The 20,082-nt window shown below is 39.6% G+C and overlaps 1 protein-coding gene and 1 pseudogene across 1 annotated transcript; both read right to left on the bottom strand.

Annotated features, from left to right (window-relative positions):
* Positions 1 to 830: 830 nt before the first annotated feature.
* On the bottom strand, positions 831 to 1,165 carry LOC126022129 (transcription factor BTF3 homolog 4-like; annotated as a pseudogene).
* Positions 1,166 to 1,286: 121 nt separating this feature from the next.
* Positions 1,287 to 18,854, bottom strand: LOC126022130 (gametocyte-specific factor 1-like). The gene is made up of 5 exons (XM_049782979.1): positions 18,762 to 18,854; positions 17,639 to 17,759; positions 17,205 to 17,303; positions 16,066 to 16,118; positions 1,287 to 1,343 (listed from the first exon to the last, which is right to left on the bottom strand). Exons 1-5 carry the CDS (start codon positions 18,852 to 18,854, stop codon positions 1,287 to 1,289), a joined length of 423 nt encoding a protein of 140 aa, XP_049638936.1.
* Positions 18,855 to 20,082: the final 1,228 nt, after the last annotated feature.

A 20,082-nucleotide genomic window follows, 5' to 3' on the forward strand; every position in this document is an offset into this window, starting at 1 on the left:
TTGCAGAAGTATAATGAAACTGTTGAGAATTACTGTGTGACCAACCCCTCAGTACATCAGATACCTGTAGATTGAAGTTTCTGAGGAAAAGCTAAAGGTTTCAGAGACTGGGGAGTGGATACCAAGTCAGAATCTCAAGTCAAACCTCATTTGTTTTGAGTAATGCCTTGTCAGGATCCTCAGCTGATAAAACTTCAATTTAGAACGAGTGAACAAGTCCACCAATTAAAAATATTTTTTGGTAAATATTTTATTTCAAACGAAATTTATTTTAAATGAGGGGAAAGGGGAGGATAAATAGAACTGTTTTTTAATTTGTTCTCCACTGTTTACATATATATATCTACTTGCATACATACATACCAAAAATATTCCAACAATAACAACAAAAAAGTAAAAAAATCACTCTCAAACCACACCAATATTTTAAATTTTGACCAAAAGAATAGATCCTGGGAGGAAGTATAAAATGCAAAAATCAAATGACTAAACAAATTGCATTATTAATTTACAAAATGTTTATATTACTGGATGATTAAGAGTTAATATTCTCCGTATCTGTAACATTTTGGAACCACATAGTTGATTTGTTAAATCAAATCCATTTCATTGGGGCCGGAGCTGTGGTGCATTGGTGGTGCAGTGGTAGGGCGTCTGCCTTGCATGCAGCTGATCTAGGACATACTGTGGTTTGATTCCCTGGCATCCCATATGGTCCCCCAAGCTAGGGGCGATTTCTGAGCACATAGCTAGGAGTAACCCCTAAGTGTCACCGTGTATGGCAAACAAAAACAAAAAAACAAAAAAACTCCCCCAAGCCCAAAAAATATCTAGTCCATATCAGCTTCCAAAAACCAGAAGAGTTTTGAGTTTGTGTCCTTCTTTGATGCCTCATCAGAATTTTCTACAAGATCTGGAACACCATCATCCTCTTCATCAATTTCTTTTGGTTTTAGTGTTTGCTATAGAATGCTTGCTGAGGGAACTGCTCAGCGAACTTCCTAAGACTTGTTAAACTATCAGAATCAAGCCAACTTGATGTCCCAGGAAGCAATTCTATGATTAATTTGGCCTCTGCTTAAGCAGTAATTTAAAGGTGTTAGCAGAAATGGGAGCTTGGACTTTGGGACAATTGAAATGAATAATTTCCATTATCTTTAATCATGTTCACCTTTTCATTAAAGTTATATTTATCCACAGCCATCTTTTTAAGAGAACTCTGAAGTTTTTTAAAATTATCAGCTGTAGTTGTTCTATGTACTAACTTCTTTCCATGAACCGTACCCCTATCTAGACTTGAGCTTGAAGCGTAGCTCTTTTCTTGATTCACTCTGCTGGTAACTCTGAAACAGGAAAGGATCCTCAAACACCAGCATGAGGGAAGAGCGTGATGGCTAACTCCAAGTCCATCAATTTCAAACACAGACTTTCACGCCCTTAAAACAAAAAGACAAAATAAATCTGTCTGTCTGTCTGTCTGTCTCTGTCCGTTCATCCATCCATCCATCTTTTTTTTGTTGTTGTTGTTTTGGTTTTTGGATCACACCCAGCAGCGCTCAGGGGCCATTCCTATCTCTATGCTCAGAAATTGCCCCTGGCAGGCTCGGGGGACCATATGGGATCCCGGGATTCGAACCATCGTCCTTCTGCATGTAAGGCAAACACCTTATCTCCATACTAGCTCTCCGGCCCCAAAGTCTATATTTCTTTTTTTGAATCTTTCTCTCTTAATCCTACCTTCCCTCTCTCTCCCCCACTTCTCAAAATCTTTCTTTTTTTTTTTTTTTTTTGGTTTTTTGGGCCTCATCTGTTTGATGCTCAGGGGTTACTCCTGGCTAAGTGCTCAGAAATTGCCCCTGGCTTGGGGGGACCATATGGGACGCCAGGGGGTCAAACCGAGGTCCTTCCTTGGCTAGCGCTTGCAAGGCGACACCTTACCTCTAGCGCCACCTCTCCGCGCCCCCCCCCCTATTTCTCAAAATCTTTAAATAAAACTATTTTACCTCACTATTTGATTTAGGACTGACTTTTATTTCCTACAAAGAAAATTTCTTTAGTCTGAGTTCATGGCTCTCCAATAAATTTGATGGTAGGGGCCATTTCCCATACCCTATAGAACATGTGGATTTCAGATGTAGTTTGTAGGGCTGCTGAGACATGCCTGTACTGTGTAGGTGTTCATCACGGACTTTAATCAGTCCTAATTTTCCCACGTCATTTTTCAGGTGATCGAAGAGGGTAGAGAAGGAGTGGTAGTGCTCAAGGATCACTCCTTTTTTTTTTTTTTTTTGTGGTTTTTGGGTCACACCCGACAGTGCTCAGGGGTTATTTCTGGCTCCAGGCTCAGAAATTGCTCCTGGCAGGCACGGGGGACCATATGGGACGCCGGGATTCGAACCGATGACCTCCTGCATGAAAGGCAAACACCTTACCTCCATGCTATCTCTCTGGCCCCTCAAGGATCACTCCTGATGTGGCTCAGGGGATTATATGTGTTGCTAGGGATTAAATCCAGGTTGGCATAATGTAAGGCAAGCATCTTATTGTACTATTTCTGACTCCATTAAATATATATATTGGCTATATATTATATAGAATATATATATATATATATATATATATATATATATATATATATTTTTTTTTTTTTTTGTTTTGGGGCCACAACAGGCAGGCAGTGCTCACAGTCTACTCCTAGTTCTACAATTAGGGATTACTCTTGGCAGGGATTGGAGAACCATATGGAGAGCTGAGAATCAAATCTTATTTAGCTGTGTCCAAGGCAAATGCACTTTACTATTGCTCCCTGCCCCTCTCTTCTCACCCGCATTGAGAATTTTTAGACTGTCAATGTTTCAAAAAGCCAAATAAAACTTTAGTTATTGTTTATCAGTAGTCTAAATTTGTTTCTGGCTTGAATTGTGTCACTGAAGTCCTGGTTCTGTATTTCTAATCAGAAATTAAAAAGTAGGGAAATTATTTGAAGTAAATGTCGTGGCATAGGGGCTGGAGAGATGGCATGGAGGTAAGGCGTTTGCCTTTCATGCAAAAGGTCATTGGTTCGAATCCCAGTATTCCATATGGTCCCCCGAGCCTCCCAGGAGTGATTTCTAAGCATAGAGCCAGGAGTAACCCCTGAGTGCTGCCGGGTGTGACCCAAAAACCAAGAAAAAAAATGTTGTTGCATAATATTTTAAAATGAGATCAATGATCTTTTATTATGAGGGAACCTAATAGGTTTTGAAAAATACTGTTTTGAAGGAGGGTGAATAGTTGGGAACTGGTTGTAATTTGGGGGGGGGTTGGGTCACCCCCGGCAGTGCTCAGGGGTTACTCCTGGCTCTGCACTCAGAAATCGCTCCTGGCAGGCTCGGGGGACCATATGGGATGCCAGGATTTGAAACACCGTCCTTCTGCAAAATGCCTTATCTCCATGCTATCTCTCCGACCCCTGGTTGTAATTTTTTTTAAGCAAAGTAGTAGGGAGAGGTCCTTCCACAAGGGAACAAATGAAAATAAACTTATTTCTAAAAAGGAGTTGCTCATCTAAGTTTGGCAAGAATAACTAAAATTCAGTTTCAGAAACACTGGATGACACAGATAAATAGGGAAAAGGACTTATTGGTTGGTTGTTCTGTAAATCCATTTTGTGTTCTCTAACATGTAGTTGTTGCATACTTTTTTTTTTTTTTTTTTTTTTTTTGTTTTTGGGCCACACCCGGCATTGCTCAGGGGTTACTCCTGGCTGTCTGCTCAGAAATAGCTCCTGGCAGGCACGGGGGACCATATGAGACACCGGGATTCGAACCAACCACCTTTGGTCCTGGATCGGGTGCTTGCAAGGCAAACGCCGATGGGCTATCTCTCCGGGCCCCTGTTGCATACTTTCATACTTTATATTGCTTATATGAATGTCCTTGAGAAATCTGCTCTCTGAATTTCCCTTAACTTCTAGGTATTTCCTCAGTACTCAGCAACAAATTGGACACATTTTTTTTTCTGGTGCTGGCATCTAAAATGTAAACAAGTCAAAGTTTGCCAACTTTGCAAGACATAATGAACAAATAGCTAAATAATGAAAATTTCAATTATGCTAAAGAAATCTTAAAACATACTTAAAACTGTGTAAAGGTCAAGTTTTGCAAGGTACAGTTCTAGAGTTTTAATCATTGAAGTCTTCCGTTATTTTAAGAAATGTCAAATGTGGGGCCAGAGATAGGACAGAGGGTAGGGTGCTTGCCTTGCTGTGGCTGACCCTGGTTTGTCTCCAACACCACATAGGGTTCCCTGAGGATGCCAGGAGGTGCTTGAGTACCACTGGGTGTGGCCTCCGAACATAAACAGGAAATATAAAAAATTTTTTGAGGGGTCCACAATTGGTGGTGTTCAGGGATCATTCCTGGGTAGTTTGGTGGGCATATGGGGTGCTGATGGTTGGAACTCAGGTATACCATGTACATGTAAATGCTCTACCTCGTTGTATTATCTTTTACATCCCTATGCAATGTCAAATATTTAGTGAAATTTATTTATTTATTTTGGTATTTGGGTCATGCCCGGTGATGCTCGGGGGTTATTCCTGTCTCTGTGCTCAGAAATTGCTCCTGGAAGGCACTGTGGACCTGAGATTTGAACCACCGTCTGGCTGTGTGCAAGGCCAATACCCTACCTCTGTGCTATTTCTCCAGCCCTGAAATTAATTTTTTAAATTCTATTTTGAATCACATGAGATACAGGTACTAAATTGTTTATGATTGAGTTTCAGTTGTACAATGTCCAACACCCATCCCTTCACTAGTGCACTTTTCCCACCACCACCAATATCCCCAGTTTGCTTCCAGTCCTCCCACCTGGTCTCCCTGCTGCCTGCCACTATGACAGACATATTCTCTGTCTCTCTGTCTCTGTCTCTCTCTCTCACTCTCTCTCTCTCTCTTTCACTCTCTCACTCTTTTCAGCACTCTCTCACTTTTCCCTTTTGAACACTGCAATGTGGTTGCTGAAGGGTTATAATGCATATCACTTTACCTCCTTTCAGCACCCAGTTCTTGTCAAGAGTGATCATTCTCAACTATTATTGTCATAGTGATCCCTTCTTTACCCTAAGTGCATTCCTCCATTATTTGTGGCAAGCTTTCTGTGATGAACCAGTCCTTCTGGCCTTCACCTATATTGTCTTTGGGTATAATTACCATACATTGTTTTATATCCCATAAACAAGTGCAATCATTCTATGTCTATCCCTCTCTCTGACTCATTTTGCTTAGCATAATACTTCCATATCCAGCCATGTATAAGCAAGTTTCATGGCTTCATTTTTTTCTAATACCTGTGTAACATTCCATTGTGTAGATTGTATCACAGATTCTTTATCCACTCATCTATTCTCAGACACTTGGGTTATTTGAATAACGCTATCCAATGAACATAGTATTATGAATAATGCTACAATGAACATAGAAGTGCAGATGTTTTTTGGTATTATGTTTTTGGGTTCCTAGGAAATATTCCCAGTAGCTGTTATTACTAGGTCATATGGGAGTTCAATTTCTAGTTTTTTGAGGAATGTCCATATTGTTTTCCAAAAAGGCTGGACTAGTCAACATTCCCACCAGCCGTGTTGAAAGTTTCTTTCTCCTCATATCCATGCCAGCGCAGGCTACTACTACTACTACTACTACTACTACTACTACTACTACTACTACTACTACTACTATTACTACTACTACTATTATTTGGGCCATGCCTGATGGTGCTCAGGGGCTATTCTCTGGATCTGTCCTCAGAACTTACTCCTTGCAGTCTCTGAGGACCGTATGGTATGCTGGGGATTGAACCCAGGTTGGCCACGTGCAAGACAAATGCCCTACGCACTGTGCTATTGCTCCGATCCTTGATCTTTTTTATTTTTGATTTGTGCCAGTCTCTGGGTTTAAGCTGATATCTCATTATAGTTTGATTTGTATTTCCCTTATAATTTTTTTTTTTTTTTTGGGTTTTTGGGCCACACCCGGTAACGCTCAGGGGTTACTCATGGCTATGTGCTCAGAAGTTGTTCCTGGCTTGGGGGACCATATGGGACACCGGGGGATCGAACCGCGGTCCATCCAAGGCTGGCGCAGGCAAGGCAGGCACCTTACCTTCAGCGCCACCGCCCGGCCCCGTATTTCCCTTATAATTAATGCAGAACATTTTTATGTGTCCTTTGCCCATATTTATTTCTATTTCTTCTTTGAGAAAGTTAAAGCTCATCTCTTATCTCCAGTTTTTGATGGGGGTTAGATTATTTTTTGTTAAGCTCTATTAGTACCTTGTTTATATACTTATATATATCTTAGATATTTACCACTTATCATATACTTTTTTTTTTTGGGTTTTTTTTTGGTCACACCCGGCAGTACTCAGGGATTATTCCTGGTTTTGTGCTCAGAAATCGCTCCTGGCAGGCTCCGGGGACCATATGGAATACCGGTATTTGAAACACCGTCCTTCTGCAGGCAAGGCAAATGCTCCAAGTCCATGCTATCTCTTCAGCCCCTCAGATAAATTCTTCTTCTTTCTTCTTTTCCTTCTGTCTTCTTTTTTTCTTTTCTTTTTTTTTTTTGATTTTTGGGCCACACCCGGTGGTGCTCAGGGGTTACTCCTGGCTGTCTGCTCAGAAATAGCTCCTGGCAGGCACGGGGGACCATATGGGACACTGGGATTCGAACCAACCACCTTTGGTCCTGAATTGGCTGCTTGCAAGGCAAACGCCGCTGTGCTATCTCTCTGGGCCCTATCTTCTTCTTTTACTTCTTCCTCCTTCCTCTTCCTCTTCTTCCTTTTTTTTTTTTTTTTTTTTGGTTCTTGGGCCACACCCAGTAATGCTCAGGGGTTACTCCTGGTTATGTGCTCAGAAATTGCTCCTGGTTTGGGGGACCATATGGGACGCCAGGGGATCGAACCGTGGTTCGTCCTCGGCTAGCACAGGCAAGGTAGACGCCTAACCCCTTGAACCACCACTCCTGCTCCCTAGATGTATTCTTTTAACTTCTTGGAATTTATTGAAAATTAATCTGGTCATCAACATTTTTGACAAGTTGATTTATTTTTGTTAAAATATGTATATATATATTTTTTGGTCACACCCGGCAACACTCAGGGGTTACTCCTGGCTCTATGCTCAGAAATTGCTCCTGACAGACTCGGAGGACCATATGGGATGCTGGGATTCGAACCATTGTCCTTCTGCATGCAAGGCAAATGCCTTACCTCCATGCTATCTTTCCGGCCCTATTCTTGTTAAAATATTTAATGCCACTAATAAATAGGGGCAAGTTGAAATAAGTAGTAATAATAGTGTCTGATCAATAGGATGTTCTTTTTAACCCCTAATACAGTTGAACATTTAACCAAAAAGGACCACTACCATCCCCCTTTTGTGAAAGAATAGAGAGTGTCTGCAAAGACTCCAGTGGCAATTACTTAGTATCCATCTCCCAGCAGTCACCCCTCCTACCCTATTCCATTAATTTTTTTTGGTAAATTTTTTTTTATTGAGACCATTGTGAGTTACAAGTCTTTCATAATTGTATTTCAGGAATATAGTGACAGTGAATTAGGGCCATTTCCACCACCAGTGTTGTCCTCCCACCACCATAGTTCCCCGCATACATCCTATACCTCCACCCTTAACCCTTTGGTCTACCACAGATCCATATTGTGTTTAGTTTGAGTCTCTTGATTCTATTGCCATTGACCTTGGCTTGGGTATTTAGATCTGCCCTTTTTTTTTTTTCCAACTTGACCTATCAGCCCCATCCACTTTTTTTCTCTTCTCAATTTGTAGTTAGACATAGAAATATGAGGCAGAACAAAATGATTTAGGTTCTAAGGTTCTTTTTTTTTTCAGTTTTTGGGCCACACCCGGCATTGCTCAGGGGTCACTCCTGGCTGTCTGCTCAAAAATAGCTCCTGGCAGGCACGGGGGACCATATGGGACACTGGGATTCTAACCAACCACCTTTGGTCCTGGATCGGCTGCTTGTAAGGCAAATGCCGCTGTGCTATCTCTCTGGGCCCAGGTTCTAAGGTTCTATAAAAAGGTGTCATCCCATTAGATTTTTTTGTCTGTCTAGGAATTATCTTCCCTGCTGTGTGAAGTAGATGACAGTCTGTTGGCTTATTGACTCCCATTCCTTCCAAATTCCTCCTTACAGAGATAGGCTCCATTGATATGAATTCTCTCAGTTCCCTCTCCCTTCTATTCACTTTTCTCTTTTCATGGTTTCTCCTGGATTCTTATTTTCATTCTCTTGTTTTCATGATGCAAGGTTATATTTGTTTTGGGTTTATGCTTTTCTCTCTTCATGGTCCTTCCTGGTTTCTTATTTTTTTCTCTTGCTTTCATGAGGCAAGGTTATTTTTGCTTTAGATTTATGCTGTGCTCATGGTTTATTCCAGGTTGTGCTGGAGGGAACCATATACAGTTCAGGAGTTGGAACCTTAATCAGCTGCATGAAGGCCTTGCATCTTACTTACTGTATCTCTCAGTCCCTAAATATTTTTTAAAAAAGTTAATGCCTGCTACATCCATCAGCCATAATTACCACTGTCTATGCCCTGCTTCACCACTCCTTTACAATTCTGTGCAGAGACACCAATCTGACCAAATTCCAGGTCTGGCAGTATTTGGGCTGATATCACCAGGACATTTTTTGCAATGAGTATGTCTCCCCCCTTCTCCTACTCTTGGGAGACCTGGCAGCTGAGAAAATGTCCCACAAAAGCTGCAGAGTCAATAACAGTACATTGAATTCCTAGCTTCATTTGATGCTGTCATCCTCATAGGAGTACACCAATTTAGATGCCAATGTGCAATTGATGTCACTTAATGTTTGGAAACAAATGAATTAATAGAATGTTCAGCTCGAACAAGAGCTTACTAAACCTCTCCAATGTCTTAATGACCTCACTGAAAATACAATAGTTTTAACAAATTTTTTTGTCACTGTACTTTATGAAAAGTGATATGGAGATTCCTTCACAAACTGGAAATTGAGCTCCCATATGATCCAGCTATACCACTCCTAGGAATATACCCGAGGAACACAAAAATACAATACAAAAATCCCTTCCTCACACCTATATTTATTGCAGCACTATTTACAATAGCCAGACTCTGGAAACAACCAAAATACCCTTCAATAGATGAGTGGCTAAAGAAACTGCAGTACATACACACAATGGAATACTATGCAGCCATCAGGAGAGATGAAGTCATGAAATTTTCCTATACATGGATGTACATAGAATCTATTATGCTGAGTGAAGTAAGTCAGAGGGAGAGAGAAAAACACAGAATGGTTTCACTCATCTATGAATTTTAAGAAAAATGAAAGACATTTTTAACAGTATCTCAGAGACAAGAGAGATGAGGGCTGGTAGGTGCAGCTCATGACATGAAGCTCACCACATAGAGTGATGAGTGCAGTTAGAGAAATAACTACACTGAAAACTATCATAACAATGTGAATGAATGAGGAAAGTAGAAAGCCTGTCTCGAGTACAGGTGTGGGTGGGGTGGGGAGGAGGGAGATCTGAGAAATTGGTGGTGGGAATATTGCACTGGTGAAGGGGGACGTTCTTTACATGACTGTAATCATACAACTCTAATCATATTTGTAATCACGGTGTTTAAATAAAGCTAATTAAATTTTTTTCTTCCTTCTCTCTCTCTTTTTTTTTTTTTTGGGCCACACCCGGTGATGCTCAGGGGTTACTCCTGGCTATGTGCTCAGAAATTGCTCCTGGCTCGGGGTACCATATGGGATGCTGGGGAATTGAATTGAGGTTTGTCCTGGGCAGTCGGGTGAAAGGCAAATGCCCTACCCCTGTGCTATGACTCCTGTCACTCCTCTTTCTTTTATATTTTTTAAATTCTATTCTTTTAATAACTTTCCTCACTTACCAGGAAATAAATGAATCATGGTCAACTATGTCAATATGTGATGCATGCTCTTTTAATAAAGTAAATAAAAATTAAAAAATAATGTTAGGGGCTGGAGAGATAGCATGGAGGTAAGGCATTTGCCTTTCATGCAGAAGGTCAGTGGTTCGAATCCCGGCATCTCATATGGTCCCCTGTGCCTGCCAGGGGCGATTTCTGAGTGTAGAGCCAGAAATAACTCCTGAGTGCTGCCGGGTGTGACCCAAAAAAATAAAACAAAACAAAAATAATGTTTGATCAAGATTTTAAGAAAAACCAAGTAATATTTGAAGCCCAAAAGTAAATTTAGATTCTATTATTTCTTCCTAGGGGCCCAAAATTCTCATATTTGAATAGATTGGAAAGACAGAGCCTCTTCTTAAGTGATGTTTTAGTTTAAAACTAGATGGCCTTGTTCCTGGAGATTACTCTCTAGTCTGAGTGCATAATTTGTACATGAAAAGCCTGAATTCTGTCCCAGGAGCTAGCCCAGGGCAGAGTCAGGAGTAGATCCTGGAATACTGCCATGTATGGTCCCCAAACAAAGCAAAAAAAAAATGGCCCAAACTGGGATAATTATTCCCCCTTCCATGCTCAAGAATATTCTGGTTTGGAGGAAAAATTATGTGGTCACCTTAATTAATGCATATACCTAAAAACGGTGAAGAAAAAAATCCCATATTTTTTTTTCTAGGCAACTTTTTTTTTTTATAGTTTGTGATTGTACTAAAAAGTAATTAAAAATTCAAAGTATGTGTAAGGTTTTAGTCAAGATATAAAAAATCCTATTTATATACTCTAATGGAGAAAGTGTGCACCTTTGAACAAAAGATTTTATAAAGTGCTAGATACTAAGTGCTTTCTTTGATTTTCTGCTTTCATTAAAGAAAAAAATGGAAAAGTTCTGCTTAAGGATTTAGTAATGTCTACTTTAAAGAAGTTAAAAATTACCATGATATAGTTACAAAGTTGTTCATGATTGAGTTTGTCATACAATATCTCAACACATAACTACATATTCCTTTACCACTATACATTTCTTTATTTTCTTTTTTTGGTTTTTGGGTCACATCCGGTGACGCTTAGAGGTTATTCTTGGTTATGTTGCTCAGAAATTGCTCCTGGTTTGGGGGACCATATGGGATGTCGAGGGATTGAACTGAGATCATCCTGGGTCAGCCGCATGAAAGGCAAATGTCCTACCGCTGCGCCACCTCTCTGGCCCCTCATTTCTTGATACTAATATCCATCAGTTTTCGTCCTGTCCTTCCCTTTCCCCTTTTAAGTTGCAATACTGTTACTAACAGGGAATCTATTATACATATTACTTTGCCTTCTTTTAGCAACCAGTTCTTGTCCAGAGTGATCATTTCCAACTATCATTGTCATAGCAGTCTCTTCTAATTGCATTTCCCCCATCCACCTTGTGGCAAGCTTCTTACTAGTTGTTTGCATTACCTTTGGGGAATATATTTACTTTTAATTATAAGTTTGAATATACTGAATAAAATAAAAATATGGCCCAAAGACATTTTAAATTTAGCTAGTTGCAATAAATTAGTTTAAAGGGAACTTATTTTATTATTTGGGGCTTGGTTTCTTTCAAGGACCAAATATTTGAATGCAGAATACATAGCATGCATCTGGCTTTAACTATGTATCAAACACAAGGCAGTTCTGAATTTCCTTATAAAGTTTCTGATATGATTGAGATTGGAGCTTAAGGAGGTTTAAATGAAATAATTAGGGAAATAATTTAATTTTAAAATTACATTAACATCATTTACATTAATAATATTTATGTTTTAGTCTTTCAATGTTACTGTACTATACTCGCCAAAAGACTTTGCTTAAAGCTAGAATGGGGACTTTTATCTTTCAGTTTAGTGACTGAAGGGCAATGAATAACATTGAAAATGATTAGAAAGGCTCGCAAGATAGTACAGCAGGTAAGGGTCTTGACTTGCATGCTGCCAACCTGGGTTTCATCACTGGCATTTCTTATAGGTGCTTACAGCATTTCTAGGAGTGAATGCTGAATGCAGAGCAGAACCAAGGCCTGATCAATGGTGTGGCTCTAAAACAAATGATTAAAGTGAAAAATAATGAAGCATATTGATGGGATTAATAGAGACTAGTCTATTAACTATATTAACTATAGAATTAGAAGTGTACATTTGGAGCTGTGTTCAAACTAAGCTGGGCATAAAAACTATATTCTCTAATCACAGAAGATTACAAAGAGCTAATTTTTTTTACAGAGAATTAATTGAAGGTTGATATGATAATTTATTAAATGACTTTATGATAAAGGAAAATATTGGTTAGGACTGGAGAGTATGCATGCTTTGTATATGGGATCTCGGCATGGCATGGTCCCATTTGAACATTAGGAGCAACCCTGGAGCACGAAACAAGGAGTAGCTCCTTAGAGTTCTGGGTGTGCCCTCCTCAAAACTTGGACAAAAGAATTTAATCAAAGCATAATCCACATAGTATCTTTATTTCCCTGGCTAATAGTAAAGTAGGCAAGTACACTCTAGCTTTTTTCACTAACAGATTAAGGGTATAAAATCAAGGAAAAAACCAGTAGAGTTTGTTATAGGGAAAAATAATCTTTATTTAAAATAGTTTTAATCTAAAAAAGCTTCAAATTCACTAACATTTAAAAAAGACAGAATAGATTGTCTGCTGGCTCTTTAATCCACAAATTTTCTATCAGTTTTTTCTGACCTGTGGATAGAAAGAACATTAAGATAGTGTTTTTGTAGTGGTTTGAAGAAGAACTAAGCTTAATGAGTATCAGTAGCTTTCAAATAGAGCTAGTTTTATTTCAAACTTGGGAGAGCATGTGCTTTGCATGTGTGAAGCTTGGGTTTGATTCTTGGAACATTACAAAAAAAGTCACTAGGATTCCCCTTACATTTTATATTCAATAGAAAGTTTTAGATAAGATAGATGGTACTCCCTTTCTACTTGCTAATGGGAAACTGCTCAATTCAAAATTTAAAGATTTTGATATCAAAATCATTTGATAAGTTTCAGTCCTAAAAAAGTTTAAAAAAAAGAAAAAATTGATAAAGACATATTTAAAGAATAGAATGGCTTAGTTACACTTTTTGGGGGGAGGATTTGCTTCCTAAGGAGTGGTTAGCAGTGATATCTGGTTCAGTTGGTGGATCTTGGTACTCAGGCCTGGTAATGCAGGGTGAATGATATTACTAGTGGAGATACCCAATGGTGCCACGGATCCAACTTGTGGCTTCTGCATGCTAATCATGTGCTCTAGCTTTTTCAGCTATTTCTCTTGCTTAGTTTGAAAACTTTTTGCTTTTTTTTTTTTTTTTTTTTTGGTTTTTGGGCCACACTCGGCAGTGCTCAGGGGTTACTCCTGGCTGTTTGCTCAGAAATAGCTCCTGGCAGGCACGGGGGACCATATAGGACACCAGGATTCGAACCAACCACCTTTGGTCCTGGATCAGCTGCTTGCAAGGCAAACGCCACTGTGCTATCTCTCCGGGCCCTAAAAACTTTTAAATAGGAATATTTGCACAGGACCTTAAAGCTAGAATATAATGTTAGTGATATTTGTTACTATTATGGTTAAGACTATATTAATTTTCAAGTTATCCTACCTTATCTTCAGGTTTGATTGTTAGGAAACTGAAGAGTCTTTATTTCTCTTGAGTCACTGTAGGAAATGAACAAAAGACCACTAGAGTTATTGACCAAAGAGTGAAAGTTAGAAACCAAAACTACAGAATTAGTATAGATAACTGGCTTTAGCAGATTAAAGTCACTATCAAAATAATTGATATTATTGAGTTAATATTAGAGTTATATAATATTATAATTGCATTAAAGTATTAGTATTTATTATTATATCACATTATATTTTTGAATATAAATTTTTATTTAAGTACCATGATTACAAGCATGTTCATAATTGGTTTCAGTCATAAACAGAATACCCCCCATCCACCAGTGCAACATTCCCACCACCAATTATACATTCTTTGAACTTTCCCATTCCCTGCTGTGTATATGGTACTTAGTTCCATTGGTGGGTCTTTTTTTGGGAAGGGGGTCCAAGCAAATTGAACTGAGGGTCATGCAAAGCATGTACTTTACCAATGAGTTATGTCCTTTACTGATTTCCTAATTCTGGATCTGTCCTTTAAATTTGGATCTTTAAATCTGTCCTTTAAATTCTAATCTGTCTTGTATAGTATATGAATGCTTTAAATTCATAGTTTTAGGAATTAAAAAAATGTTGGACTATATCCAGTGATGCTCAAGGGTTACTTTTGGTTTGATTTTTTTTTTTGGGTCACACCTGGCGGTGCTCAGGTGTTACTCCTGGCTGTCTGCTCAGAAATAGCTCCTGGCAGGCACGGGGGACCATATGGGACACCGGGATTCGAACCAACCACCTTAGATTCTGGATCGACTGCTTGCAAGGCAAGCACTGCTGTGCTATCTCTCCGGGCCCTGGTTTGATGTTTGAGGCACTCACTGTGTGATGTTAGAAATCACACCTCGACCTTCTATATGCACAACATATTTTCTTTTTTTTTTTTTTTTTTTTGTGGTTTTTGGGTCACACCCGGCAGTGCTCAGGGGTTACTCCTGGCTTCATGCTCAGAAATTGCTCCTGGCAGGCACGGGGGACCATATGGGACGCCGGGATTCGAACCGATGACCTTCTGCATGAAAGGCAAATGCCTTACCTCCATGCTATCTCTCCGGCCCCGCACAACATATTTTCTAGCTTGTTGAGCTGGCTCTCTGGTATCAGAGTTGTTTTTAATTCTTTGAAAATCTTAGAATCTTAGAATCATGATCATATAATCAATTTAATGAATAATTAAGTTCTTGATGGATTAAAGTTCCAAGTGAACCCTCAGAAATTTGGGGCCAGAGAGACCTCAATAGATTGGTGCAAAAATTCCGCATCCAGAAGGTAAGATTTCATTTCTGACATCAGATAGTCTCCAGAATATGGACCCATGAGTAGCCCATGATATAAGTGGGTGTGACCTTAAGACAAAACCAGAAAAAAGACAATGGAAGTGCTTGGTCCACAAATAAAGCTCTTAAAAATTATGACTGGACTGCAGAGGTAAGGCATTTTTTCTTGCATGTGGCCAACCCTGGTTTGATTCGTGGCACTCTGTAGTGTCCTCAAAGCCCTATCAAGAATGAGCCCTGACTGTAAAGCTAGGAGTAATTCCTGAGTATAGCTGGGAATGTCCCAAAAACAAACAAAAAGGGCCCGGAGAGATAGCACAGTGGCGTTTGCCTTGCAAACATCCGATCCAGGACCAAAGGTGGTTGGTTCGAATCTCGGTGTCCCATATGGTCCCCCCGTGCCTGCCAGGAGCTATTTCTGAGCAGACAGCCAGGAGTCACCCCTGAGCACCGCCGAGTGTGGCCCAAAAACCAAAAAAACAAAAACAAAAACAAAAACACACACACACACACACACACAAAATTTCACTACTGAGGGTCTGGAGAAATTGTTCAATGGACTGAATATACTTTGCAAGTAGAAAATTGGGGTGTGATCCTCAGTACTACCTGATTCCCAGAACATCACCGGAGCAGTCCCTGAGCTGATCATGGCTCAAAAGCAAATTCATGATTGAGAACTGGAGATGTGGTTCAAGTGGTAGAGTGATACATATATTATGTCCTGGTTCTATCCATGGCACAACCTGGACACCTCTAGGTAAAACTTTAGTGGCTCTGAAAACACTTCCAGGAGCAGCTTTCACTACCACCACAACAAAAACATTTAAAAAATTTTTGAGGGGGTTTGCTTCTGGGCTTAAGGGCTATTTTTGGCTCTCTAATCAGGAATCATTCCTGGCAGGCTCAGCGGACCGTATAGGATGCTGGGATTTAACTCAGGTCAGCTGCATGGAAAGCAAGTACCCTACCCACCAGCCTCCCGCCAACATAAAATTATTAATAAAACTTATGCATCTTAGTAGGCCGTGACTTCACTCTGGCCATCTTACTTTGAGTTCACCTTAAAGATATTCTCTCTATTTCAGTAATTTATGTAAAATGATTTAATATTACCTTTCACAAACCAGCATTTGTGGAGCAAATGTTTTCAGAACAAATGAAGAATGATGCATGGTATCTATGAAAAAAGATATTGACATAAGTACTAACCATTTTTATATTGTTGCTGAGACAGTTCGCTTGCAGTAAATTCAAGGGTGTATGAGTGTTGCTGGGAAGTGACTGCTTTGATAGTGATTATGTTCTATCTGCTTTACATTTAGGGATGGGCTTGTAACTTGTCAGTGGAAAGCAAGTGAAAGCATTCTTTTTTTGGGCTGAGTGATTGAGTTGCAGATACCTTCTCTTCCCTTTTTTGGTGGCAGTTTGGGGGAGACTTATGTGACAGGTGAAAGTCACAAGGTAAAAATACCCTGTGTTCTTTCTCAAAGATTATTTGCACTGGTATTGTGTAGAAGGAAATTTTGTTGTTAAACCATAGTATTAATAATTTGGGACTACATTAAAGGAACTTGTATTGCTTTGATATAAATCTTTACTACTACAGAGCTGTATTATTTTATAAATGAGGTAACTGAGATATAACTTTCATTTAAAACCTTTAACACATAGTTAAACTTAGATCTGGCTGACGCTAGTGAATTCTCCATTATAAAATACTGCATTTTAGAGGAAGGATATAATTTAATAGATAGATTAAATCACAACTTTTGTTTTTGTTTTTTGGGTCACACTCATCAGCGCTTAAGGATTACTCCTGGCTCTGAGCTCAGAAATGATCCCTGGCAGGCTCAGGGGACCATATGGGATGCTGGGAACTGAACCAGGGGTCCGTCCTGGGTTGGCTGTATGAAAGGTATATGTCCTACCACTGCGCTATTGCTCTGGCACCAAATCCCAACTTTTTATTTATTTATTATTATTATTTTTTTCAAATCCCAATTTTTCCCATGAAAATAAAAGATATATACATTTAGAAGATAATTCTAACTATTATGAATTCATAATTTTTAGACTTTTTACTTTTGCCTACCAAGAGAGATTTCATCCTGAGATAAAATTCTCAGATTTTGATCATTTTAGAAGAATTTTGTAGGAGAATGATCAAACTATAAGTACTTAGGACTCCAGTATTCATATCTATTAAGAAGGACTTCAAGGCCTGAGTCTTCATTTATAACTATTAATGTTCACACATGCTCACCTATGTTCCATGTATCAGCATCAGGGATCTGATTAGCATCATTAGATTTTGTATTTGACTCAGAAGTTGGTGAAATTATCTTTAGCAAATTAAATGGTTCTGAAATAAAAGCATACAAAAAGTTTGAAGCTTTTCCCTTTTAAATTCATCTCAATTTTGAAAAATTGAGTACATGGGGCAATAGATGTATCTGCCCTTCCCTCCAACAATTAATTACCATCTTCTGGGACCGGAGAGTTATCATAGCAGTAGGGCTCTTGCCTTGCATGCGGCAGACTTAGGAGCGACCCAGTATGATTCCCTGCAATTCATATGGTCCCTCACCCTGCAAGGGGCGATTTCTGAGTGTAGAGCCTGGAGTGTCCCCTGAGCACTGCCAGGTGTGGCCCAAAGATCAAGCAATCAAGCAATCAATCAAGTCTTAAAAAAATTACCATCATCTACAGCACTTTTGTTGACACAGGTGGCCTCATGCTCCTTGAGTCTTTTGATTGGTACCACATGGCAAGCATTGTATTTGCAGCTGGTCATCTTTTTTGCTATCTTTGGATTTTTCTAAAAGGAAAAAATATTGTTCAATGGCTATTAGATTTTTTTTTTACCTATTGTTTAATGGCTACCAGATTTTACCATTTTTATCCCTTCTTTCTTGAAGTGCTGAAGACACAACACTTTTTTTTCTTTTTTAATTTTTGGGCCACAGTAGTGTTCAGGGCTTATTCCTGGCTTTACACTCAGGGATCACTCCTGGTAGTGCTTAGGGGACTATCTATAGTGCCAGGAATCGAGCCTGGGTTGGCTGCAGGCAAGACAAGTATTATTCACTGTACTTTTGGTCCAGTCCAACACAACCATGTTTTGATATGATAACTATATATTGTCAGAAGCTTTAAAAATTTTAAAATAGGGTCCAGAGCTGTGGTGCGGGCAGTAGGGCGTTTGCTTTGTATGCGCTAACCTAGGATGGACCCTGGTTCAATCCCCTGGCATCCCATATGGTTCCCCAAGCCAGGAGCGATTTCTGAGTGCATAGCCAGGAATAACCCCTGAGTGTGGCCCAAAAACCAAAAAAAAAATTTTTTTAAAAATAAGTTTTGGGTTTTTGTGCTTGAAAGAAGATTGACTGGGGGCCGGAGAGATAGCATGGAGATAAGGCATTTGCCTTTCATGCAGAAGGTCATTGGCTCGAATCCCGGCATCCCATATGGTCCCCCATGCCTGCCAGGAGCAATTTCTGAGCGTGGAGCCAGGAGTAACCCCTGATCACTGCCGGGTGTGACCCAAAAACCACACACACACACACACACACACACACACACACACACACACACACACACACCAAAAAAAAAAAAAAAGAGAGAGAGAGAGAGAGGAGAAAGTAGACTGTGTTTAGGGGATCATATGGTGCCAAGAATCAAATGGCTATATTTAAATCTTAAACATATACTATCTCCCTATTGCCAACTCTCTTTTAAATATAAAGGCCTTTAACTTTTTATGTTCTCAGTTTGCTTTTCTCCTTCCAGTGATTGAATAGTTATTATCAGAGAAACTTACCTTTTTACATGATGCCAGGTGGTACTGTAATCTGCAGGCTGGCACCCTGTGGTTTGGATTATAGGGACATATTTTGAAGATTTCTTGCTCCATGAGGCTAACTACAGGAAAAATGAGTTGGCAAAGAAAATATAAATGTTAGATCATGTTTTTTTCTACCCCAACCGCCAGTGCTGGGAAATGAACATGTTGCCTTACACCTGAAAGGTTGTTTAGCCACATCCCTGACCCTGAAATCTGATCAGGTAATTTGTAATTTATTAGGCCTATATATCTGTTCTAAAGAGAATATCTCAAGTCTTTTTTTTTTTTTTTGGATTTTGGGTCACACCCGGCATTGCTCAGAGGTTACTCCTGGCTGTCTGCTCAGAAATAGCTCCTGGCAGGGACGGGGGACCATATGGGACACCGGGATTTGAACCAACCACCTTTGGTCCTGGATCGGCTGCTTGCAAGGCAAACGCCGCTGAGCTATCTCTCCGGGCCCTCAAGTCTTAATTATGGATTTTATTTTAGAAATAGACCAATAGCCCATTTTGTTAGGTTAATAGGAGAACTTCACTATTTGTGTGGTTTAAAAGAAAAGTATATATATAAATAATATATATTTGGATTTTGGGTCTCACCGGCGACACTCAGCAGTTACTCCTAGCTCTGTGCTCAGAAGTCACTCCCAGCAGGCATGGGGGACCATATGGGATGCCGGGATTTGAACCACCTCTGTTCAAATCAGCTACATGCAAGGCAAATGCCCTACTGCTGTGCTATCTCTTCAGCCCCTGAAGACAACTATATGTTACATAACTTATTTTTTATAACTTTTTTCATCTGAAATACGATTTTATTCAATTTAACAAAATATTACCTCATTTTAATTTCTCATCTTTTTCTTCTATGGCCAGATGCCTTTGTAATATTTTCTTTTCATAAATAACTAGTCAATTTTTAATACTTTTCTTCCTAAAGCTCTGTTTAATTTTCTTTCTTTCTTTTTCTTTTTTTTTTTTTTTTTGGTTTTGGGGTCACACCTGGTGGTGCTCAGGGGTTACTCCTGGCTCTGCCCTTAGAAATCCCTCCTGGCAGGCTCAGGGGACCAAATGGGATGCCAGGAATTGAACCAAGGTTGGCCACGTGCAATACAAACACTTTATCACTCTGCTATCACTCTGCCCCCTCCCTCTCTCTTTTGTTTTTTGGGACACATCTGGCGACACTCAGGGGTTACTCTTGGCTCTGTGCTCAGAAATTGCCCCTGGCAGGCTCAGGGGACCATATGGGATGATGCTATCTCTCTGGCCACCCCATCTCTTTAATTTTCATA

This window comes from Suncus etruscus, chromosome 11 (assembly GCF_024139225.1).
Source record: "Suncus etruscus isolate mSunEtr1 chromosome 11, mSunEtr1.pri.cur, whole genome shotgun sequence".
Taxonomy (NCBI): Eukaryota; Metazoa; Chordata; class Mammalia; order Eulipotyphla; family Soricidae; genus Suncus; species Suncus etruscus.

Bases quoted from the DNA above. Each gene is read 5' to 3' on its own strand.
- LOC126022130 (XM_049782979.1), bottom strand. From the start codon at position 18,854: ATGGAGCAAGAAATCTTCAAAATATGTCCCTATAATCCAAACCACAGG. The intron at 17,760-18,761 runs GTAAGTTTCTCT...TTTTCCTTTTAG, and splicing joins ACCTGGCATCATGTAAAAAG to AAAAATCCAAAGATAGCAAA. The intron at 17,304-17,638 runs GTAATTTTTTTA...CTTTTATTTCAG, and splicing joins CAAAAGTGCTGTAGATGATG to AACCATTTAATTTGCTAAAG.